This window comes from Mytilus californianus, unplaced genomic scaffold, assembly GCF_021869535.1.
Source record: "Mytilus californianus isolate M0D057914Y unplaced genomic scaffold, xbMytCali1.0.p SCAF_11, whole genome shotgun sequence".
In the NCBI taxonomy this organism is placed as follows: Eukaryota; Metazoa; Mollusca; class Bivalvia; order Mytilida; family Mytilidae; genus Mytilus; species Mytilus californianus.
The window spans coordinates 27,891,600-27,918,892 of NW_026262593.1; the positions used below are offsets into that span (position 1 = coordinate 27,891,600).

The window sequence follows — 27,293 nt, forward strand, 5'->3', positions numbered from 1 at the left end:
GAGTTATCTCCCTTTGATCTCCACTTCGCCACGATTAAGCTGACACAATTTCGTGTCCAGTGAATTTAGGATCAATTATCATCAAAATTTAACGTAAAAAGTGGTTTTGCTTCATATTTTATACCCCTCAACACGTTACAATACCTATTTAAGGAATAATTAAGGACTTTCCGTGGACCTACGCAAATTTTCAGAAAAAAAGTTTCACTTCACTCGTGAATTTATAATACTTTAACAACACTTTTTAATAATAATTATAAAGAATAATGAAGCTTATTCAATTTAGAATTGAACACTTTGATTTTTATTGATGTACGAGTACAAATAAGACGATACGAGTACAAAAAACCACCAGGCATGCACGTTTACCAAAAAACCGTAAACTCTGACCTTTTGTCACGTGACCAATGTCTTGACCTTAGAAGCCATTAAATCGTTTGCCGTCCAACTCTTATCTTCAGTTTGAAAAACAACTCTGATATTTCACATCAGGATAATCATCCGAAGGCCACAGGTACTAATCGTCACACACCAGCGAGTACAATTAAACTACAAATAAGCTACAATATATGTTGAATAGAATTGCATTACTTCAAAGTGTAAAATTGTTTTATCATGAATCTTTAATTGTAGTCCTGAATAGTTTTAAGGTGTTTGACATATAGTAGTGAGTACAATGGCTGTAGTCGATCTTAAGCTTAAGTTCTAATCTCGCGGGGATACGGAAATCAATTGAAAAGGTCAAATATGTAGCGTTGGGTTGAATAGCCAAAAATTAGTAAGAGCCTTGTATAGCCATTGTTACTAAACATGACTGATGATTTGTTTATAATGAACAAAACTGAAGAACATTATTTTAAGTTACTTTCAAACTTCCAGATGAAAGTATTTTCTCTCCTTGGTCTTTTGTATGCCTTTGGCTAATTTATTTTGTTAAAAGGGGGAAATAATAGTTTAAATGTTATCAATCATCAGAGGTTGGAATATATATTTAAGGATGAAAATATTGTCACAATCTATCACACACTATCTCTTTCAAAAGAATCTTTTGATGGATTTATTGATAATCATCGACGGATTTCCCTTGCGGGAAAGGGGGAGGGGGTCAGATAGGCAAACATACGAATTCTATTATGGACTAAATATTTTGCAATTTGATGAAATCGTCCGTCACCATGATTTTTTTCGATTATAAATGAAAATTACAAAACCGTTAATATTAGTTAGAAATCCATTTTGATTAGTTTTCCAATTTTGTATTCACTATAAAAATGAATCATATATTAATATTTTATTTTAAAGAGAGGTTAATAACCAACATTGTGGAAAAAACAAAAACAAAGTTGCTCTAGTAGCTTTCCGAAGGTTCCAAATCTGTTTTCTTTAAACATTTATAAGAGCGGAAATTGTTAATTTATATTTCTCTTTTAGCAGTCAGTTCTGTTTATTTATTTTTTTTAAACTTTTAAAAAAACATCATTGGTGTACTATTGGATTGCAGGTCGTCAACAATTCCACTGCATTTAATTCCATTTTCATGCAACCTTTATTTTGATTCTTAGCTAGAGGTATGTTCGGCATTTTCTTAACGTTATAGTTATTAACACTGAAATGGGAAATAAGGGAACAACCAGAGAGAACCATTTCGTTGTCATTTCGGCCCCCAAAAAAATTATTCATATAAAAGAAAAACGATGATATATGTTGTTCCGTTGGTTTCCTCTTATAGTTCATGTGTTTCCATCGTTTTTATCTTGTTACCCGGAAATGTTTTTGCTTAATGCGAATTATGACAATTGAACAGCGGTATACTACTATTGCCTTTAATTATATACATGTTTGTATCAATGACATGAAATCAAACGGACTCAGAAAAATCGTCATTCACGATAACAAGTGCTTGTCTGTCGGTCTGTTTATATTTATATTTATGTTTGTACCGCTCATCTTCGTGGGTCATATCGATGGTTAATCAGATGGTGGCAAGTCAAAAATACGCATGAAATGATGATACAAGCATTATAAAGAGGCCATACATTGTGAATTGTTTCTATTGCTTTTTTTTAATTGCGAGATAAATTGTAGTATGATATAAATTAAGTATGAAAATTGAAGTCAAATCGGGGATCATGAAATCGACAGCATATTTCTCCTTATTTAGTTTTATCCAAATTACCCAGGTGTGTCGCAGGCCGTTGGCGATTCATTTCCTTTATATGATAACAGTAAATTTTTATCAACCTTTTGGTAACTATTAATTGATATCAATATTTTCAAATGTTATTTCAATTTTAACTTTTTAACTTTTTACTGTTACACTATATGTAAACAATAAATTAAACTTTTAAAGATTCAAAGAGCTATTGGTTACATCTATACTGTTGTCCAGTCGATCAATTTTTTTTTATCAATAGTTTAAAACAATTCTAATAAAGACGTTGATCCCATTTTTTATGATATGAAGCAAATATTTAAACAAGCTTTTCGTGCATATTTTGTTGTCAATAAATATTAGAATCAAAATAATTACCATTTGCATGTATAGTTCAGATTACTGAGAGGATTAAGGTAGTTATTGTTTTGATTTAATATTTATCTTGATAAATATTAAAATGTTTACATAAATCTGTGAATGATGTAATTTTGAATGATTTGATAAACTGATAATTATAGGTTTCATATTAGTGTGAAAATCACTTGATATCAAATCGTGCTCCAATTTGATAATAAACGATCCTTTTGGATGTCGCTTGATATCAATTTCAGTTATTTTATTTCGATGTAGTAATAAACGAGCCTTTGGTTTATTATTATTATTGATGAAATTGAATAATGGTAGTTGATATAAAGTGACATCTAATTCTCATGAGTTGTCTAACCTATTTATCTAATGGTAAAATTTATTTTTTATTCTTAAAAAATGTTTTCGATTTGTCAAGCCTCCACTTATTATATTGATAATATTGAAAGGAATACAGACTACTGATAACGTTGGATGTATTCAAGCTTTTTGCATGCTTGCGAATTGAATTAAATTTTTTAAGGAAAATATTTTCAGGTGCAAAGGGAAACAAATTGTCCGGTATGACCTTACGAATAGCCAAATAAAATGTCAAAATTTCTTAAGACATTGCAGGATTGACCAACCTAATTAACGCATTTTTCGTATCACTGATTCATTTCATACTCCGTTCAGTAGTGTGATAGAAGAAGTATCTGTTCATGCCGGATATAGATAACCATAAGACAAGTACATTTCTCCAATTTTCATGCTATTTTCACATGTCTCGATCGGTGTGAGAAAAGTTCTCCTCATCTCTAGAGAAATGAGTGATCGAAATTTCAATAATGACGTCACGTTTTCTTGATTTCTTCTAAATTTCCTATTTTGACGTAATGAAAAAATGCGACCAAGCCTGATGACGTCACATATAAAGATCACAACTGTCAAATATTTGAAAAGAAAGGATAAACTTGATTCGATGTCGTCTTAAAATCATTAGAAAAACAGATTACACCACTATATCTCGTGTATTACGATATTTCTCCACTCTCAACAGTCAAATCGTATATATTTAAATGCTCGGCAAGCCTCACGTTTTAAATTTCAAAATTTAACTGTCTCGAGAGGAGAAATATTGTAACACACTTGATGCAGAGCTGGAACCTATATTTGAATACACGGTGTTTGTTTATTTTGTTTACAGCTTATTATTATGCAGTAATTAAACGCAGCGTGACCTTAAATACTGCTCAGAAAGAGGAAGATAGGGACTAAGAAATACATTATTCTACTGTTCCTAATTTTGAGGAAAACTAAACAATTACATACTGATTGCATTATGATGCTGACGATGCAGAATAAAACAAAATAGATAAACAAAACAAGTTATATTGATATATAAATGTACTTCGATTCTGGTTGTCTCAGAGATAACACCGGCCTTAAACAAGTGTTATATTTTACGTACAAATGAAGTAAATTTATAAACTGCGCATAATAAATCTCGCGTTAATTTTATCTAACAATAAAATGATATGATTGGTTTTTCCTTGAACTTGCTTGAAATGTCATCATGTGCCTCACAAAATATATCGAAAGCGGGGAAAATTTAAAAAAAAAAGCAATTGCAAATATCCGTTAAATATGAACATGGAGAAAATGTATTTTTGTACATATGTAACTATATGTTAAATATGTAAATGTTTTAAGGATTTCGTTTTGAAATTGTTTTCTATTTGAAGGAACTGTTTTAAATCATAAGTAAACGGTGTTTCACAACATTCTGACATGTTTCCTGTTGAAATTCAAACATGCCTGTACCAACTGTGCATTGTGTTTGTAGAATATTTTTTAAGATCACAGAGATGATGGTAATATTAAACGGTATAATGCGTAATTCCAAATTAATAAATAAATCAATATGTTCTTTTTCTTTATCAACTTTCAATTACTTAGCAGAAACAAAACCTCTGCCGTTTATACCTTGTTGTTAAATATTCTATATAAACTTCACACATATTACATTATGGTCTTGGAGTATAGATTCTAGATACTGACGTTGTTTATCATCTTAATAACGTGTTATGTGTTCTTTTTATTAGTCATTGTATATCTTTGACCTTTACTTTTTCGTCCATTTTTTTGGTAATATCTTTTTGGCGTGGCTCGGTATTTATACATCCCGCCATTGTGTTATTGTGCTTTTTTGTATTTTGTCTTTCGTTTTTGCGTATTTTCCGTCAAGAGTGTCTATATGCCATTTTGTTTTTCTTTGTCGACATAGATGTTTGTTTTTATAGTAATGAAGATGAAAACACAATGATGATGCTTTATCCCAATTTTATTTCTACCTATTATGTCTGTTTGTTTTGCTCACACAATATTGTCAATATAACGGAATTCTATGTAACTGTCATACAGGTGAGAGGTTTTGCTAGCTACATGTATAAACCATGTTTAATCCACCATTTTCTACAAAAGGAAATGCCTGCACCAAGTCAGGAATATATGTCAGTGGTTTGATGTGTTTTAGCTTTTGGTTTTGCTATTTGATAAGGGTTTTTCAGTTTTGAATTTTCCTTGGAGTTCGGTATTTTTGTTATTTTACTTTTTATATATATTTCAATTGATACAAGAGGGGTATATGTTCACATTATATAAAGAAGGTGTGATATAGATGCGTAAACTGATCCATCAAGGTTATGAGGATAAACGACTGAGATCGGCATTACACTAGCTGTACGGTAAACAATACAATGCGTCTGTGTCTCGCTTAATGTTTTTTTTAGGCATGATTTTAAGATACTATCCATGATCGTCTGATCTGTAAATTTACCGATTGTGACAATTCCCTATCATAACATTTTTACCGAGTGTAGATACCCGTGGTAGGTATCATTTGAGAAGCATTCATGTCTTAAAACAATTATAAACCTCTTTTGCACTTTTGGCGCTTTTTTAATTGCAAAACAGTGGACCTATGCATTAAGTATTTAGAAAAATTTCATTGTAATTAATGAAAATAACAAATACAAAAACAAAACAATCGATTAAAGATTTTTTTTCTGTCAGTAATTTCACGGAACAATGGTTAAATGCCTTTGATCACTGTGTGTCTGCTTTTATTATCAAACATCTTCTTTCTAGATATGTTTTTTGGCTGCGAAAATGAAGGACCTTTAGTTGTAGAAGAAGTTGAAAAGAAATAATTAGTGAATTTATTGTGTTTATTTTGATATCGTAAATCCTCCCATCCCATCCCATCCAAACAAAAGAGGTTTAAAGATTACATGTTTAAGAATTCACGACATAATTTAGCATAGTAACACTATAATAAATATTATTAGCAGTATATAAATGTTGGTGTTTTTGTCTTACATTCCTGGCCATGTTTTCTTTGTGCATGGATGGGTTGTTTTCCAATATTGTATATATTTCCTGTTGTAGTAGTTTCTGAAATATAAAAATGGTAAATATGATATTTGAATGAAACTGATGACGCAATAGTGTGTATCCCTACCTTTATTGAAGGTACAAACAATTAGTACTCTGCCTCAGTGTGATTTTAAGAAATGTATATGGACACACATTTCATTATCAATCGTCATCTCAGTAATTTGTTTTTTCCAGGAAATACAATGTCTAATGATAGTACAAAATGGTAAAATTTTAAAAAAAAAATGACAATTTACTTCGTTAATATCGTTTTACTTGGTGCATAAACATACAAAATTACAATGAAGACCATGGAACTTTTTGTTGAAAATAATACTATTCCAAATAGTTGCTTCTCTTTGATATGGGAGGAAATTATACCAAAAATGTTGTTTTGTTTGAGAGTTTCATATAAAATAAGGGAAACACACTGTGGCACAACTTTATTATCTTTGTGAAAGAATCACTAGTCACTAGTGGGGCAGTTATCATCTTCCTCATTAAGAGATAAGTAGCATATTATCTACAATTAATCTTTATCTGTATTAAGTGTAAATTATGTGTGATGCTAATGATAAAAAGGAGCGGAAGATACCAAAGGGATATTCAAACTCATAAGTCGACGACAAAATGGCAAAAACAGAAAAAACTACAAAACTGAAAAAAAAACAGTTTATAAAACACACTTAGCAACACGTACAAAACAAAAACCGGGTGATCTTAGGTGCTCCCAAAGAGTTAGCAGATCCTGTTCCACATGTGACACCTTTGTTATAATCAATATAAAATGAAAATCTATATGGCATCTATGGTGTGAAAGGTTGTCCATTGTCATCTTTCCCAGTCATTGTAACGTAAAGACATTAAACATTTACACGACACAAACGTGAAATAAAACTTTTTTAAATTATAAAATTTTAAAATGCAAATTAGGATATTACAAGAACAACAAACGACCAAAATGTTTTAAGTTTAATAAAGATAAAACAATAAATATAATGTTATAATAAAACCAAAGTTACGATAAATGATATATAGACCAAAAAGGGTGACAAAGTAATAATATCTTACCCTCTCCACTGAGACTGTGCTGGATGCAAGAACAGTATTGTAAAATAAATAAAAATACAATTGCATTTCCAGTACATCTCGTACAGAATGCTTCAGTAATATTTTAAGAAAATAGTTTTTACGACGTAGTTTCATTTATCTATATCGGTAACATTGAAACGTGACCTTAAAGAGGTCTTAACAACATATATCATTTATACATTTTTGATAATATGATAAAGCAATCAACAAATTAAACTCTGTGTTATAAAGTATCTACTATGATAAAACAAAATCGTGGAGTGAAGTATGACTATAAAAATTTGTCTCAGATTCATTCAATTCTAAAACATTTATTGTCAGATTACGAATACATGAAACCTCATTAACGACACTTATATATGCATTTAACACAATATATCTCTTCATTGTTGTTTTTGTCAAACTAATTTGGAATCGAAATTCTGAAACAAAACGGAAGAGCTAAAACATACTCGAAAGTCCGAACCTTAAGGGCAGAGCCAGGAATTCTTTACCTTATGACGGCTGTGTTTGAATAAAGGCGGTAAAGTCATTATGTCCGCAATATTCATTCAAGATTATTGAAACCTAATCCACGTTTACGAAAGATTGTGAATACAAGCCTACATTTTTATTGTTTCATTTTAGGATTTAGTCTTACTCATTTATTTTGATAACAGATGAAATAGAAAGTGCAAAATAAAATAATGTTGTAAGAAATAATAAGTGAAAGTTGATTTGAAATCCAGCTCTCAGGTTATGGAGGAAAACAAAAGCAAAAGCAAAACAGATTCTTAAATATCAAAACATAAGAAAGAACAAAAATACAAATACAATCCAAAGTATAAAAGAGGGTATATCTTAATCAAACCTGACCAAATAATTAGAATATTTTCTTTGTAAAGGCAAACAATTCCAGCAATTTGTTACTACATTACAGAAAAAGCTACAAGTGAAAGGTTAAGTTTGCTATAAAACTAGGTTTAACGTTCCATTTTCTTAAGGTATAGTCTAACGTTTGATTTTGTCAGTTTTTATGGATTTCCTCTTTTTTTAATTTACCTTGGAGTTCCGTATTTTCGTAATTATTTTTTTGCTAATTTATTCTCTACTTTTAATGTTTTCAATTTTTTATTCTCTACGTACATAATAGTAAAAACAACAATAACAAAATACTTCTGTACCAGAATTAAATTAACGCCCATTAACCAAAAAACTTCTTCAGTGACATAACATTATGTATGACAGAAAGGTGCGATACTTAAGTAAAGTATAACTTATGTGGCTTGTCTGGACGTCTATATTAAGTTTTATTTAAAAGGAAACAAATTTTGTTTGGAAAATATTTTATTGTGCGTTTACCCAGACACAGTATCATGTTCCTATCTCAAGTCAGAAACCTCGTCGATGGTCGTCTTCTGTCATATTTTAATGTTTTAGTTACAGTAGATTCATTAATTTTCATTGGTCTCAATTTTCGTCGTTTAAGGAAAAGTTGCGTTTTCATGTAAATTTGATTTCATGGTTTTGACAAAGTCCGCATACAAGCTCATAAAAAAATTGTCATTCGTTGAACATTGAAATTCGTGGTTTATTTGTATCCACGAATTATACTAACATTGGTGTCCAACGAATAATGATGAATCCACAGTATTTTGTAGAATTGTCCTTGATTGCAAGATCTTTTAGAGTCTATTAATATTTTTACCTTTTAACATATTGTATATTAGACACTAACAAATGCTTAACTAAATTGTTGACATATTTAAAAGAAATTTAGACACATTTTTAATTTTGAATGATAAGAACAATTTGATTATGATCCTTTTTTTTTTTTTGGTTTCAATTTGAAGCGGAAACATTCTTCAACTTTTCCGAGTTGACTTTCAATTTATCGCCATTGTTTCGTTTTCGTCGTTCAAAAGCACAAGAACGCAGACGTTACGTATAAGAATGGTGTAGCATCTGATTTATTCTTACCAAAGTACTTTATGTTTGCCAGATAAAATAAATTACATTAGCATAAATTAAGTACCTGGGTTGGAAAATCAGAAATATCATAAATTTTGACAAGACAATCCGTCGTAACTGGGTAAATGCAAGCTCAATTTATTTTTTCTGTACCTACAATGTATTTTACGGTTAGTTTCTTGGTTAGCTCGAACAGTTAGAATCATTATGAACAGGCTGTTTGAGTCTCACAGCTTACCTCGAATATATACCAGGGCCAATACAGAAAAAGCAAGTAAATAACACTATAATAAAAACATACACAACATATTGGAAACGTTTTTCAAACTTTTTTTTTTCAAACCAGGAATGTATAAATACGTAGATTCATTAAGAGCTCTATATGACCAAAAGGTGCCTTAAAAAATAAACATATTCATTTAAAGTCGATGATATTTTGCGCAAGTTGCGCTCAAAATCTTACAGAATGATAGTATATCATATGTTTATGGCATCATAGTGAGATCACTTGTGGCATTTCTGCATTGAATAGTTCGGTTCATATCATCCCATTCATTTATCAACAGAACTTGAACGATTGACGAATTTCACAAGTTTGCAGTCATACCTCCTCTCATTTTTACAAAACATGAGGTTTAAACAAAACTCATTAAAGATTCGAGGGTGATATTTTGTACGCCAGACGCGCGAGTTTCATCTTCATAAGACTCATTAGTGTCGCTCGAATTAAAAACAATTGGTAGGACAAATCCAATACGAAGTTGTAGAGCTTTAAATACAGTGAATTCAGAAAAAATGTGCCAAAAACAGTTCAAACTATTTTTCCATCTTTGTATGTCTCGTTTGGAAGTACAGAATCCCAGGTACATATACATTGTCTTGCCTTTTAACTTTTGATAATTATTTGCGGAGACTTATACACAGAGTGCTTCGAAACAACAGACTCACTGAAATTATATTACACATTGATTTATTCATTCAAACAAATGTATTGAAACGCAGCTTAGAATGTTATTATAATATAAATGACTTTCATATCAATTCAAATTGAACATTTAAATTTTCCGAAAATCCATTTATGCTGTATAATTATATCACATGCTCGATATCTGTACGTAAATTGATCGTGCACTTATTAAACTGAATATGCATTTTGTTCAAGCATGTATTATTTCCAACTATACTTTCCTTTTGCTTAAAATCCTACTTACTTTTCAGAAAATTAAGTGTTTTATTGGACAAATTGAGCAAAATATCAGCGATGCAGCAAGTTACAATTTAATGTTTTCATGTAAAGCAGATAGAATGTATTTTTGTCGCCATTATAATTGACTTTCACTTTCGTATCACCTGTTGTCAATTATAAGCATCAACATGCCTTTAAACATTTTCAACAACAACAACATTTGGTGTAAATAGTCTTCAATGCAATCATATATCTACTAATAAGCGAATTAACGAATAACTTTTTGACTAAGAAGCATTTGATGTATTTTAAAATTTAATATGAGGGTTTAACTCCATCATACAGAATTAACTTTTTACAATGTGTATATTACATTTATGCACTATTTTGAAGTATAGTTTAACAACGTCGGCTCTCTGAATTTCATCTATAAACATTTCTGTTTGAGACTATCATCGAAAGGTGCTTTGCAATAAACTCGGTAAGTTCTACTTCACACTTTTTTCTTTCAATCATCTTTTACAAATTTAGCGGTATCGTCAATGCCATTGTATTGTACATTTATATTTATTTATTCAACGTAAACTATACATGAACTAGTATCGAGGACTTCTCTGCGAAATGTGTTAACCAAAGGCCCGAAATATCGTTAGCCTAAATCCATCAATTGGAAACACAACTGCAAAATACTGATGGATTCAGTCGAGGATTATGGCAATGGGCTAAACGCGAGAGAGAAGACATAGATACTCTTTCCGAATGGATTGAGGCTGTGATGACGTTAATACAATTCAGAATTAAGAAACTGAATGGATCTATTAATACCCATGCTACATCAATCTTTAAAGACCCAAATGTTGCTAAACACTTTTCCTACCTCCATGACATATATGTTGTTGTCCCCGCAGATAAAGCCCCAAACAACATCGTTTTTGTGTGTAAATCGCATTACATAAACTGCTTGATAAATGAATTAGGTATTGACAAAATTCACTTGGGAACTCAACATATACCCCAACGACATTTACTAAAGAGGAAATCATTGATAATCATTTGTCTGTTCTATGTTCCTTTGGAATTTCAACCAAAGATGAAGAACTGAATCTTCCATCACTGTATAGGATACCTAAACTACATAAGTGTCCTTACACACAACGATATATTGATGGGTCTTCCAAGTGCTCCACGAAACCTCTTTATAAATTATTAACATCAATTTTATCAACAATCAAAGCCGTGCTTCAAAGTTATTGTGAAACTACCTATTCTATAGGTGGCGTGAATCAGATGTGGATACTAAATAATTCCAAGGATCTTTTAGAGTACATTCAATCTAAGACTCTTTCATCTTGCAATAGTATTAAAACATTTGACTTTTCTACACTTTACACAAGTATTCCCCATTCCAAACTAAAAAACAAATTGAAAGAGTTGGTCCTGCTTTGTTTAATAAAGAAAATAGCCAACGTAGATACAAGTATCTTGTCTAAGGGAGGGATAAATCCTACTTATAAAATATCACTCTGAAACTGACATTATCAAGATGCTTGATTTCTTGATTGACAACATTTTCGTTACGTTTGAAGGACGTTTTATTCAACAAACAACCGGCATTCCTATTGGAACCAACTGTGCCCCTCTTCTTGCAGACTTGTTCCTTTATTCATATGAGACTGACGTCATACAGGAATTTCTTAGGAAGAAAGAAAAGAATTTAGCAGTATCCTTTAACTTTACTTTCTGCTACATAGATGATGTGCTCTCACTAAATAATTCAAAATTTGGTGACTGTGTTGAACGCATCTACCCCATCAAACTTGAGATAAAGAATACAACACATATAGTTAAGTCTGTCTCATATCTTGACTTACATCTAAAAATTGAAAATGAGGGTCGGTTGAAAACAAAACATTATGACAAAAGAGATGATTTCAGCTTCCCAATTGTGAACTTTTAATTTTTATGTAGCAACATTCCAGCAGCGCCTGCATACGGAGTATATATCTCCCAGTTGAAACGATACTCCAGGGCTTGTATTTCCTATCATGATTTCCTTAATTGAGGGTTGCTGCTCACAAGGAAGCTATTAAACCAAGAGATCAAAGTGGTGAAGTTGAAATCATCCCTAGGTAAATTTTACGGACGCCATTACGAGTTGGTTGACGTTACAGAATATCCGTTTCGCAGATGATACGGATATGTTCCTAATGTCGTAACTACAATCCCGTCCCTTTTTCCTGAATGTGACCTACCGAATTAGATTAGATTTATTACCGGGTTTGTACTAACATGAGTAACCCGACGGGTGCCACATGTGGAGCAGGATCTGCTTACCCTTCCGGAGCACCTGATATCATTCCCAGTTTTTGGTGGGGTTCGTGTTGCTCAGTCTTTAGTTTTCTATGTTGTGTTTTGTGTACTATTGTTTGTCTGTTTGTCTTTTTCTTTTTAAACCATGGCGTTGTCAGTTTATTTTCGACTTATGAGTTTGAATGTCCTTCATTTTTTATTTGATTTGGCTTTCGAACTGTTTTGGTCGTCTCCTCTGCGGAAGAAACGAGCGTCTGACGTACAAAATTATAAGTCTGGTATCTTTGATAATTTGCTTTTTAAAAAAATTTTTTAACTGTTTAAAGTCAGGGTACCTTGACCATTTGGTGTCCGTTGTCGTTTCTCTTTGTTTGAATGTCAAGTTTCCCGGACAAGTCAGGTGTGGTTGATGTGGTCTGTTGAAACAATATGTTTTGCAAATCCTGGTATCCGTTGCATGCATTATCTACTAATTATTGCTTACAATATACATGTTCATGAAATTGCATTCTATTTCCAGGGGTTACATTCCATCTTGAATATTGTATTTTCTAAAACTTATAGTTTTTCATTTCCTTATTTCACGGTAGAGTCCATTTGACCCCATCGTCCTGACATTGATATTGATATCAATGTATTGAAACATAACTTAATATTATTGCTATACAGCAATACATTATATATATGTATAAACATTCATTGTCCTATTTTCTGTCGATATTTATTTTTTGGCATTGCAGAAGATCATGTTTTTCTCTGACTCTTTATGACGTTTATTCCTAAATTCATTGTATATGTTTTGATTGATATTTTAGTCTTGGATACATAATTTTTTTTACAACTTGTAATTGGCTTTGAACTATCTCTTAGTTACTGCGAGTTCTCTCAGATCGGTATTTGGTGTCTGACCATTTCTTTCAAGTTTTATTTTTTGTGTGCTTTGTGTCGATCTGATAAGTCTTTTTCAAATGATGTTTATATGTGGTTTTTACATTGTGCTGTTACACAACTGCTCAAGGTTATGGCAGGGTTTGTCGTTCACAAATAGTTTAAGCTTCGCCACATTCTGTTTGTGCCTGTCCAAAGTCGTCAGAAGCCTGTAACTCAGTGGTTGCCTTTTGTTGCTTATATCATAATTGTTTTCCATTTATTGTTTTGTACATACATCAGGCACTTATAATTTAGCTTCTCGAATGCATATTTTCACATTTGTTATGTCGGGGCTTTTTTAATGCGTTATGGGGATTGCTCATTGTTGGGAGCCGTACGGCTAACGTCATTCGATCTCTGGTGGAAAGTTGTCTTCTCATTCCAATCTTTCCACATCTTTCTATTTTCATATTGTTTACTTTGTCTACTTCTCATTTAAAAATATGGCACCTGATTTTATATCATTGTTTTCTCTCAAAATTTTGGCTTTTAATCACTACTCCAATGTATTGAACATTCATTTTATATTTTATAGCGTATATTTGATCTTATTTGATACGGATCAACGAACATTCCGTATACTTTACATTCATATCAATATAAGTAAACATTTAAATTTCCAAAAATTATTCATATTGAATATCCATATCACGTGTTCGATACATGTACGTACATTGATCGTGCACTTATTAGATTCAATGTTAATTTTAATCAGGTAGGTTATATTTTTTACATTGTAAGGAATACATTTGTGTTGAATAGAATACTAATTGTCTGTAACAGGCTTCTTATTATCGGAATTCAGTGGCTTACTTTTACAGATTTGATTATAAGTAATACAAGAATAATGTATAAACTTTTGTTATAACGCAAATAAAAGGTCATTTGTGTCGCCAGTCAGAACATGGTTAAATTATCATTCCTTTCGGTATCATTCGTTTGGAATGTATATAGATATAAGAAGATGTGGTATGAGTGACATTAAGACAACTCTCCATCCAAGTCACAATTTGTAAAACTAAACCATTATAGGTCAAAGTATGGCCTTCAACACGGAGCCTTGGCTCACACCGAACAGCAAGCATGAAATATGCTCCTTGTCAGGTAGATTCATACAAATAAAATGAATTAACTACGACTTGTGTACTTAAATGTCCAATCAAAACATCCATCTACCTATTTATTTGTTTATCAAATTACATACATTTTGATTTATTATTAATCGATAAGTTTTGTAGCAAAAAAAAAAACAAATGTCATACTCCTTTATGCATAATTATTTTTTAACAATTTGAATAATTATATTATGTGGGTCTCGTTTCGTCGAAAAGCGTGACTAGTGTACAAAATTCGACTCCTGTTATCTATGATGAGTTTATTTAGTCTCAGTATAGAAAAGCATGTATTTTTTACATCATTTGATCTCTGAAGTTTAGTTCTGAACATATTTGTTGGAGACTAATCCTGAAAAGTGCTTCGAAGCAGAAATTCGTAAAATTCTATTTCAAATATTATTTTTATTTAAGCAATCGTTGACTAGGAAAAACTGAAAAGAGTGCGCTTATATAACGGCACGAAATTACGAGTAGTCATACTGGGCAAAACGTTTAATTATTATTAATGAGTGTCCCATGTTTCGCTTCTCACCTTGTTGACGTAACAAATCATAGGAAAAGCAACATATTTTGAAGAAGAATTTATTATTATTATGATTTGATGACTAAAAAAAAAGTATATCAAAAATACCGAATTCCAAAGCAAATTCAAAAAGGAAAAGTCCATAAAAACTAACAAAATCAAACGTTATCAAGTGAAAAACAACTGACATATTCATAGATTTGAAATTAAAAAAAAATGTCAAAAAAAAAATATACTTCTTCTCACTCGTTATGAAACATATAATTATCGTTCTCAACGCAAAATACATATTTATCTTAATTTAAGAAGTAGTTAGTTATAGTTTGTAATGAGGAGTTTCAATTGACTTAAAAATGGTCCAACTTGTCTTTGAAAAAAGTAACTGTTGTCCTGATTCCCAAACAAATATCTCCTGATTGTATGTCCACGATACGTGTTTTTTCCTGAGGAAGAGAAGTTATAAAAATTAGTAGATGTCGTATGATTGCCAAAGAGACAACTATCCACCAAAGTTTACAAAATGTCTATTTGACGTCAATTTTTATTATTTCCTTTACGTCATTTCTTTACTTGTTTGACAATTAAAGAATGTAATTTTAAATGACTGTATTTTAATTAAAGTATGGATATGTAAGTGAAAAAAGGATATCATAGGAAGAATAAAAACGCAAAAGTCCAAGGGAAACAGATACAATTATGGCAAAAACAAAATACGACGAAAACACAAATGCAAACAATACATGTAGTCTACAAAACATTACAAAAACTAAAAACCTTGAGCATCTTGTCATTTGTTTCAATCATTGTATAGATAATAGAAAACTCACCATTGTTTAAGACTTAGAGAAATTAAATTCCATAAAGCGTAAAGAACCATAAAAGGAACAGATAACAGAACAATTCCTGAAACTGCTTTATCAGACACAATATAACGCACACATTTATAACCCGCTTCTTAAAGAAATTTGCCGTACAAAATTCTAAGCCTGTATCGTTGATGTGTTTTTCTTTTTCCTTTATTCAATGCAGGATAAAAATTGGTAACAAAACTGGAAAATGCTAGCTGCAGGGGATTCTCTGGTTGAAAAAATTGACGGACTTAATGTTGATGAAAAATGTGGAACTGCCCAGAATTGTGAAGAAGACATGAAACAATTATACAAATATATTACAACCACAGAAGATCTAAAGTCCGCGGTACATGAAATACAAAATGCTTTATCTACGGAAAATATTATTGCTTTAGATTTAGAAGGACTAAATCTATCCAGATCCGGAACAATAACACTTCTTGCTATTGCTACACGTAGCCAAGTATATCTGTTTGATGTTTTAAAATTAGGTCCGGCTACGTTTGACAAAGGTCTAAAGGAGATTTTTGAAGATGATGCGATCAATAAACTACTCTTTGATTGCCGAGAGGATTCAGATGCCCTGTGGCATTTGTTTGACGTCAATCTGGACGGAGTACTAGATATCCAGTTGTTGGAAATTATAACACAAGCTACAGCAAAAGTACAGAGTGAGTGGAAAAAGCGGAATTTTAGAGATCACGAGATTGTGCGCTTAGAAAGTCTCATTTCTTGCATGTACCATTACCAAAAAGACAATGACATATTGCGAATAAAACAAATCGTAGAAAGAAAAATGAAATTACAGAAAAACCTATTGGAGGAAAGACCTCTCTCTGATACCCTGCTTAAATACGCTGCATATGATGTAAAGTGTCTTTTCCCCCTTTATGACACACTTAAACCTGATGAAGAAGAAATGAACCGATTGCGCATTGCTTCTGAAATATATTGCAACACCAAGCGCTCAATGGTCATGAGAAGATTTAATCAATATGAACGCAATCCTTATCTACCAATCGACATCATTCCTGACAAAGGACAAACCAGTTTTACCAAAGGCAATACAAAGTGTACTGGTTGTCAGCGTCTCTTTCCTTATGATGAATTTTCGAAAAATCAATTGCGTAAAGGAGATCAGCTGTGTAGAGTTTGTAAAATGGTTAAGAGTCATACAGATAGGCAATGTCCATATTTAGAGCCCCGCCTTGGACATGTACCAATTATTCCAGAAATTGAAAAGAAACCCGATGGAGATTCGAATCAGGAAGCTGCCAAATTACCAATAGCATCGTCTGAGCCGCCGCAATTTGATTCTGCTCAAAGCAGAATGTACGACGACGACGACAATGATTTTTTGTATAATGATTATGACGACGATTATGATGATAGATGGAACAATGATTCTGATGATGATCATGATCGCTATGGCAATTTTAGATATACGTACGATTGTGGGCTTCATGAAATGGAAGGAGGTGATGGATCAAGTGAATGGCAGTACTATTATTAAACGCATGCTTGTGTATAAATATAGCCATTTGTTGTTTTGCATATATCATATTAATTAACACAGTGTCATATAAAAGTTTTTTGAAGTTTGAAAATGAAATAAAAATGTTTTGTCGTTGTTGAAATCTATAGTATCATTATGCCTAAATAGCTGTAAAATGTACTCAAAAGTTTACAAGATTACTACACATAAGCGATTTGTCCCTTCGTAGCTTTGTTCTCTGGAATACAGTCACAAAGTGTGAATATGCTGCAACTGACTTCTAGGATAGTTAGAGTTCAGAATTTCAAGCAAAAAATGACATATCAAAAAGTAAAATAACAAAATACCGAACTCCAAGGAAAAATAAATTGGAAAGTCCCTTATCAAATGGCAAAATCAAAAGCTCAAACACATCAAACGAATGGTAAACAACTGTCATATTCCTAACTTGGTACAGGCATTTCCTTGTGTAGAAAATGGTGGATTAAACATGGTTTTGTAGCTAGCTAAACCTCTCACTTGTATAACGGTCGCATAAAGTTCCATTATATTTACAACAATGTGTGAACAAAACAAACAGATATAATAGGTAAAAATGTCAAAAATAGAAGTACAGCAGTCAACATTGTGTTATAGTTTTCATCACTTTAAAAACAAACAAATATATGAACAAAGAAAAACAAAATGGCATATAGACAAAGCACATAAGCAAAAATGAAATACAAAAATACAAAAATTATCATAACACAATAACACACTGACGGGATGTATAAGTACCGAGCCACGTCAAAAGGATATTATCAAAAATGGACTAAACAGTAAAGGTAATAATTTACAAAGACAAAAACAAAGAACACTTTAACAGGTAATTAAGATGATAAAAACATGTCAGTACCTAGAATCTATACTTGAAGACCATCATGTATTATTTGTGAAGTTATTAGGGAATATTTATCAACAAGGTCTTGGTATCATCCGATGAACTTATTTAGAAAAAGGACGAGACGTTCTTTGACATAACCCTGGTTCATCAACTTTCTGCTCAGACACCGGTGACGTGTTATAAAGTCTGAGTAGCAGCTGCAAGCTCTTGAATACAGAATGAGTAGGGAAATGTATATCCCATATGCTGGTAAAGTTTGTATATTGCTACTAAGGTGGGGGAAATTGATAATTTTAAAATCAAAATCGTCTCGTTTGTCATAGATTCTGGTACTGAGATGACCGCTTATGTCAAATTCGAGGTATAAGTCTAAAAATGAGGCGAAAGAAGCCGTGTCTGTTGTTTCTTTTATTTCTAGTTCTGAACGATATATTAATGGAACCAAATCAGAAAAGTTTGTATTGTTAGTGTAAAGAACATCATCAATATATCTGATTGTGAAATTAAATGACGTCTTCTTTGATCTTCTTGTTTTTGACAAGTGTCTGAAGGAATTCGGAAACATATGAAAATAAGAAGAGGTCGGCAAGCAGAGGCGCATAGTTCGTTCCCATAGGAATGCCGAAAATTTGTTAAAAGTCTACCTTCAAATTCAACAAATATATTGTTAATCAGAAACTCCAGCATACTGATCACTTGTTGCTCTGTGTATATGAGTAAGAAGATGTGGTATAATTGCCAATGAGACAATCATCCACAAGAGACTAAATGACTCAGAAATTAACCACTATAGGTCATCGTACGGCCTACAACAATGAGTAAAATCCATACCGCATAGTCAGCTATAAAAGGCCCCGAAATGACAAATGTAAACAATTCAAACGAGAACACTAACAGGCTAATTTATGTACAAAATAAAGAGCGAAAAACAAATATGATACACAGAAACAAACGACAACCACTGAATTACAGGCTTCCGACTTGGGACAGGCACATACAGAATGTGGCGGGGTTAAACATGTTAGCGGGCGACAATCCCTCCCCCTAGCCATGGACTGTGTAACAGTACAACATAAGAACTATAAAAATCAGTTGAAAAAGGTTTAAATCATCAGATGGATACAAACAGAAATACATATAACAAAAACACAGAGTGGACGTGGCGGGGTACTTATACATCCCCACAACAAAAAGACACTACGTACAGATATGAGAGAACTCATGTTTTACCTTTTTGTTCACTATTAACAAAATATGCCGTATGGTGTCCCAAAGTAATAAATTTATAGCGTATGCTACCATTTTTACATTGAAAAGCTTTGTCGATTATTTTTTTAGACGATTTGTCAATTTCACATGGGGAACGGTGGTATACAGGGTTCATAAATCAAAAGTTTTGATAGAACTAATTTCAGAGAAAGATCAAGATTCAAAATTATCCAGTTCTTTAGAGTGTTTTAGAATCCACGTATGGTTAATATCACTACGCGATTAAACAGTTTCACAGTATTTCTGAAGACTATCTTTCACTGCGGACAGAATTTTTGTCAATCTAATGGACACATCTTTCGTAGAACATGCAGATGAGCCGTCAATGTACAGTTATTAGTACGGAATTTTGTGAAGCTTAGATATCTAATAAAAACAAGGTAAGTCCTCAGATTTGCTGTTCAATGTTATGTTCATTGAAGCCATGAAGGACTTATGACTCGACAAAATCTCAATATTATTTGTCCAAAAAAAATTTAAATTTTTAAATGATAGTTTATAATGCCAGTTTATACTGTCAACTACACATGATACATGTAATAATACTACTTAATGTGGTTTATACAGTACATATTTCCCCAGATAGAATTTTCTTATACTTTTCCAAAATATAGATTTTACCTTACGTCTCTCAAAAATAAAATAAAAAGTATGGGTCAACGTGCTATTTCTCAAGCTACAAGTCTTGCAAATATTGCCTAATTTTGCGTAGATTATTCATGAAAAAACACTTTTTGAGAAGTTAGGTTTTATTAAATGGTTTAAGAAGATAAAAATAAAAATGGTGTCAACGAACTAGTTTTTCTACACGTAAAAGGTTAAAATGTCTTGATCATTCCTTTATTATATTTTACTTTAAGAGCTATCTCCCCTGAAATTGCTAAGTTGAAAAATTGATTCGAGCAATCGCAAAAATGTGGTATTTGTAAAAACAGATATAAGAATGCAATAAATCATTAGCTTTTTTGTTCCAATTACCAGTCTTACAAATTAATTGTCAATATGTCTCAAAATTTGAGATGTTGAACAAAGTACTAGACCGATTATTTACTGTTATTTCCCAATCTACGACGATGGTATACTGTAAATCTACCTTACTATTGAAGATTTCTGTCAGGTGGTCTCTTAACGGATAAAAATATTGACTTTAAATTTTCAATAGAGTGTCTTTTATCGTTGTAATAAGATAATCAAAGATTTTTTAAATATTATTCTAGTACATCAGGAGATCCTTTTTCTGGATAAGACCTATAGGATCCTTATCGATTGCTTAAAACTGAAATTCATAAACGCTTGGTAAACATCAATTGCTTTTCATAATACCTCTTACATAATAAAAGAACTCGATGAAGATGCATCGTTAATGATAAATCTCAAAACAAATATCAATTACCTACTTATAATGGAGTCCATACGATTCCCTCAGTTTTCGTTTGATACCTTTATTTGTCTTCTTAATCAATTGATGAGATATGAACATTTATGAACTACGTACTGTTAACTTAATTTATCAAAAAAGTATTCTCAAATGGACCTGATCATAAACATTGAACTTTTATTAAATAACTTGTAACAACAATCAGTATTTGCCGTTTCATAAAAAAAACACGATTTATATAGATAAGAACAAACAGTGGTCTGCCCGGGGTTGTATGACATGACTTTTGATGCTCTTAGAATATTTGACCTAGTTTGTTATACTTTTTACTTACCCTGTTTGTCTAGTACAAGCAAATCAGAGGTTATATACACCATGTTCTAACCCTGAAAGAAATAACAAATTGTTCGCAAAATGTATATTTTCTCCATCCATTATTATTTTGTGAGTAATGACTGTATGGTTTTATCTGAAATTTTCTAACGCTCGTATTTTTTTTTCTAATCAAAGACTGTAATGTGACGTAACAGCCACACACTCATTTCACTGTCCGAAAACAGAAAATCATCTTTAACATAGTAAATATTTGTATCTTTGACAATTATATTAAACATTAACAGGAAAAGAGCATTCGCAGCGTTGCTCTAATTGTATAATTAAAGCAATGGTAGAAATATGTCTAGCGATTCGGGTTAATAAAACAATTAAGTAGTAAAATTCAATGGAAATGGTACCCAAATGCAAAATAAATGTACATATATAGACCGAGTTGCTCCTAATCTAAACAAGGAGCAAAAGTTTGAACTTCAAATAATATATCTGCTACACAATAAATGTTAATTTTCCTATGTGTTTAAAAAAAACAACAATCATAAATTCCAAGTGGTGAAGTTGAAATCATCGCTTGGTAACTATTACGGACGCCATCACGAATTGGTTGACCATTGAATAATATCTTTCACAGATGACAACGGATATGTTCCAAAAGTCCCGTCCCTTTTCCCCGAATGTGACCATCTGAATTAGACTTATAACCGGGTTTTTACTTACATGAGCAACGCGACGGGTGCCACATTTGAAGCAGGATCTGCTTACCCTTCCGGAGCACCTGAGATCACCGCCAGTTTTTGGAGGTTCGTGTTGCTCAGTCTTTAGTTTTCTATGTTGTGTTTTGTGTTTTGTCTACTGTTGTTTGTCTGTTGGTCTTTTTTTCCTTTTAAACCATGGCGTTGTCAGTTTATTTTTGACGTATGAGTTTAAATGTCCCTTTGGTATCTTTCGCCTCTCTTTTATAATATGTCGATTATAATAAGATAAGATATGGGCATGTTTTTATGACAAACTAAACCAACAAAACAAAAACAGGGAAAGGCATCAAAACTCGTAAGTAGACATTAAATTGCTTTACACTTGTCATTCCAGAGCCTTTTATAGCTGATTCTGCGGTATTGGTTTTGTTCATTGTTGGATGTCGTGAAGTGACCTATAGTTTTTAACTGCTATGTGATTTGGTCTCTGATGGAAAGTTGTCTCATTGGAAATATTAACCACATCTTCTTATTTTCATGTTTACCTACCAAATGACAAGCTCTAAACCCTGCTTTACGTAAATTCTACAGCAATTGTAGAAAAATACTTTCATATAGATTTAATAATATTCATGAGAAACGTTTACAATTTAAAAGATTTAAACATGAATAAAATATTGAGCATTCTCTTCAGTTATACAACTGACACATGAAATTATATGACTGACGTAACTGTTTACCTATGTTGATTGAAAATATGTGAGCCATGTACCATCTCTGAATACTATTGGTTACAGCAACTAATACGCGTTCGTCTCTAACAACACTCACACAACTATAGTTTGCATGGCATTTAATAATGGCATATCAGTATGTCAAGACTTTGTGCGATTTGAAAAAGGCTATATCGACAATATTTAAAGGTATTCATGAAAACAAATTAATAGCTGTTGGGTTTGATGGAGACAATGTATCAAGAAAAGGATTTATTTCTTTATTGACAATAGCAACTAGAACTGACGTATTCATTTTTGACATTTTAGAATTGGGAAGTGCTGCTTTTGAAAAAAGTGTAGCGTTTTTTCTCAAAAATTATATTCGTTTATCTACTCATACCTTTTGTTTTCTCGTGGTCTAAACAGTTATTTTTAAATTTAAATTTGGTTGAAATATAAAACAAATTTCCAGACAAATCATTTAATTTGTGTTTATATCATTAGAAAGAAATAACGCTTCACAACAAAAAAACATTAAAAAATTGACAAATACACCTGTCACAATAATTATAAGTTATCTACGTTCATATCCGATCATCTCGAGGTTAAAAAGAAAATTAAGGGTGTTAGAATATCCACAATTGCGGATATGGACGTAGATAACGAATTTATCCCTGGTCTTTGAACGAATTGCGATGTTAGGGAAAATAGGGCCCAAAGCGTAAGGTGAAAGCAAAGTTGTTAGTTTTTGTTTTTGTTTTTTGTTTTTTTGTTTTTTGTTTTTTGTTTATTTAAATTTGGAAATTTAACATACTTTTAGGTCGTGTAGGTAGTAATATACATGAATTTGAATATAAGACGTTTTTAATCCAGAGACAGAGAAACTAGAATAAATGAAAATTGGCGATCAATGTCTCAGGCGTTACGCAATAGACGGTTTGACGTCATTTGTATAACTAGGTCAGTAGTCCCAATCATTGAAGACGTAGTAGCCAAGTGATGCATTTTATTAAAATATCTGTCAATTATCGGCGAAATAAGATAAAATCGTTAGTGTATTACATATTTAATTACAGACATCAGGGATAATCTACGGAATTCGGTTTTACCCTGGGAACAACCACAGAACGTATAAAAACGCGCATGAAGTTCCCGGGGTGATGGGTAGCAACTCCCGGGTATATGGGTAAGCAACACCCGGGGCTACGGTTTTTTTAACGACTGGTCATAAGTTAATCGAAATCCGGGAAATATACTAAGCCGGGCTTCTATTTGTACCAAGTTGATAAAAATTTGAGCAGAAAGGACCCAGTGTGAGGAAAGAGCCACGTTCCTAGCACCTTAAAAAAAATCCCTCTTATATCTCTCGTTATGACAAGGTTTTTGCAGAGGCTATATTTTCCTAACCGTTTCTCAAACGCTTCATTAATGTTTCTTTTTTATTTGAGGAAGTAAAACAATGTCCCCGTTTTGTCCCATCCTTCCCCCATTTCTAGTTTATTTTCATTTTCGATAAATATTATACCATCAATCTCATGTTCATTGTCTCGATACATTTAATTTTAAAGCATTATGACACAAAATATTCAAATCTAATTAGTTTAGAAAATGGAGAAAAAAAACATATACTATGCATGAACTATAAAGATTAAAGAATCTTGTGTATATATTTTAATATAAATACCATATAGTGTAATATACAATATATTTCCCAACAATCTTTTATCATCTACCAGTCACAATGAGCAGTTTATGATATTCATTTTTAAAACATATTAAGTGATTTTTTTGTATGTCGTCTACAATAGTTTTCCCCATTCAATAGTTTCTTTAAACATACGATCATTCACAGCGTAAAAATTAAAAGATTTCTTATGAATGGGAAGAATGTTCCTTTACTTGTGGTTATATTCCTTTGGCTCTTTATTTTGGTATATTATTTATAAATTGGTTTGATATCAAATGAAGTGTCAATTTTCAATGAACTTTGTGTATTCGTTCTCAAAAGATGGTATATAGCATGGATATAGATATAGATATAGATTTAGATATCGTAATTTGTTTATAACGTACTTAATTTATCTTAAATAATTTGGAATTTGTTTTCATTGTCCCCTTTGGTGTCTTCTTCTTACTCTTTCATATCTTAAAAGTATGGTTCGACTTGCAGAAATCTAATTAAAAAACGTTTTTCTCATCCAGTATTTGACGCTTATCCTAATTTGTAATCAAGAAACAGATTGTGGGGCCTTTCTTCCAATCTTGCTTTTTGAATTATCATATTATGATATGGCAACAGACAAATCTTTAACAATTTGTCAATCTCTAAAACTTCCCGGCTCTAAAAAGAGATGTGAACAGAAGCTATAGAAGGATTGCTGTCAAACCAAATATTCAAATTAAAAAAAAAAACATGCAGATGATGTGTTATTTACCACTGACGATGTTCCCTAGCTTTGGAAGAAGTATATAAGCTTTTTCGTTGACATCTCAATCCCGCATCATTAGACCTGGATTAGTGGAATAACGATCATAATATATAGAAAAAAGTTTTAAAACGATTCTATTTACGAAACTGCCTCATAGCAAAAAGGTATAACAAACATACTGAACTCCAAGGCAGATTTAAAATGGGGAAATACATAAAAACTTATAAACCAAACGCTATAAATCAACGGACCAAGTGAAAAACAAGTGCCATATTCCTGACTCGGTACAGGTATTTTTCGAAAAAAAATTGTGGATTAAACCTGGTTTTATACCTAGCTAAACCTCCGAAAACTAATTAATTCTTAAAACATGTTTGCTTTTAATGTTGTCTTGACAGTATAGATGAGTTTTGAAATATGTTTCTTGTTAAAAATAATCTCTACATAAACTGTAGTAGATTGAAGACAAATGCAGTCAGACACTTTTGTTCAGCGAATGAAATTAGAAGTGTAACAATGTATGGATCGAAATTTAAATTTTATTTTTTTATACAACCTGTCCTCTTTTCATTTATAATTTGACAGCTCAAAATGCTGTATTAGAAATAAAATTAAATGAGTAATATTTTCTCTATTATCCTGCAGTCAGCCCCCTATTGTACAAATAACTAGTACTAGTATACGAATATATTTTGATTGATTCGTATAGTTTCCAAATAAAGTCTACCGGGAATTTCTTCTATTTTGAACAAATGGTAATGTTTTAATTGTTGTTAATGGAGTCCTCTTATCTGTCCGAATTTAGCCATGTAGGTTTATACCATAATCAAAGGCAAAGAGACTTGTTATCATCATAACTTCACCATTTTTAAAATTCGCTGGTAAAAAAGATTCAATATTTTGTCGACAAATGAAAAATTAATATAAAATGCATGGCTAGTTCGTCCAGTTCCAAAGTTTGCATAAATATTTTTTTTGATTTCCTTCATTTTATGAATATTGTTTATGTACAGTGCCAGCCCTACCTTTTTAACTTGAATTATTCCCGAAACCCAGTTCTACAACAATCTAAAACTTAAAATTAGTGATTACCTTGTACTTGTTGATACTGAAATTATCATTTGATGAACAATTATATGAGATTTTTACACACATTTGCATCATTATTACTAGTCTACTCTTGTTTGCTTAACCTGTATGTCAACACTTTCATATGTGTTGCAACGCACCAAAGAACGGCACACTTTTGTGAAATGCTTTAAAATTAAGATATGTCACTAGGCGTTCAGCATCGATGGTAATCATGAAGTACTGTCATATATGTTGTTATGAAAGCAATTCATATTAAAATGAAAGGACATACTTTTCAAATCATGTTAATGAAATCAACGTTAATTTTTATGACGCTAACTTGTTTATGGTTAAGACTTCATAACATCTTTTAGAAAGTTTTTTTGGTTTGTTTTTGGTTTTTTTTTTTTTTTGTCGATTGGTTGCTAAGTTATTGACGAATACGGATAATCTGTTTTTATTCTCAAATTAGAAGTTATTGGTGCCGGAACGAAGTTATGTTGTCTTAAACTTGAACGGAGAAGGAGAATACCTATGTTTCTATAAAAGTATTGGAATTAATTCTTCTGCAGTGATAGGTTACGTGTAAAACCCATAAAAAACAAGCTTAAAAGTGTAACGCTTAACTCACCTTTCGTGTGTACAAGACTCATCAGTGGCACTCAAATCAAAACAGTTGTACTAGACGCGTATTTCGTCTATACACGGCCAAATCTAGTACGTAGTGAAGAGCATAAAGATAAATTGTCTGAAAAACTGTACAGCCTGAGCTTTATATGCGTTAATTCATTTAATTAGATGTTGAAAGAATCTGAGTTCCAATTCTTTCAAATTAATTTCCTATATAATTTGATAAAATATCCTGTAAACAGTTATCCTGTCCTTTTATGTGTGACTCTAAATACCAGTATATTGAAAACTAAGAAGAGCAATAAAATTGAGAATGGAAATGGGGAATTTGTCAAAGAGACAACAACCCGACCATAGAGCAGACAACAGCCGAAGGCCACCAATGGGTCTTCAATGCAGCGAGAAACTCAGTCTATATATATAGCTATATAGAAAGACGAAAAGCAAAGTGAAATCGTTTTAACTATACTTTAAGAAATAAGCAAGTTCAAAACATTAA

The 27,293-nt window shown here is 31.8% G+C and overlaps 1 protein-coding gene across 2 annotated transcripts; it reads left to right on the top strand.

Annotated features, from left to right (window-relative positions):
* The first annotated feature begins 10,222 nt into the window (after positions 1-10,222).
* Positions 10,223-17,532, top strand: LOC127719809 (uncharacterized). 2 transcript variants are annotated; one of them, XM_052226115.1, is made up of 2 exons: positions 10,223-10,647; positions 16,074-17,532. In XM_052226115.1, exon 2 carries the CDS (start codon positions 16,101-16,103, stop codon positions 17,406-17,408), a length of 1,308 nt encoding a protein of 435 aa, XP_052082075.1. In that variant the 5' UTR covers positions 10,223-10,647; positions 16,074-16,100; the 3' UTR covers positions 17,409-17,532. The 2 variants fall into 2 exon arrangements, with proteins under 2 accessions (XP_052082075.1, XP_052082076.1); XM_052226116.1 differs by lacking the exon at positions 10,223-10,647 and adding an exon at positions 14,061-14,121.
* The last annotated feature ends 9,761 nt before the right edge of the window (positions 17,533-27,293 follow it).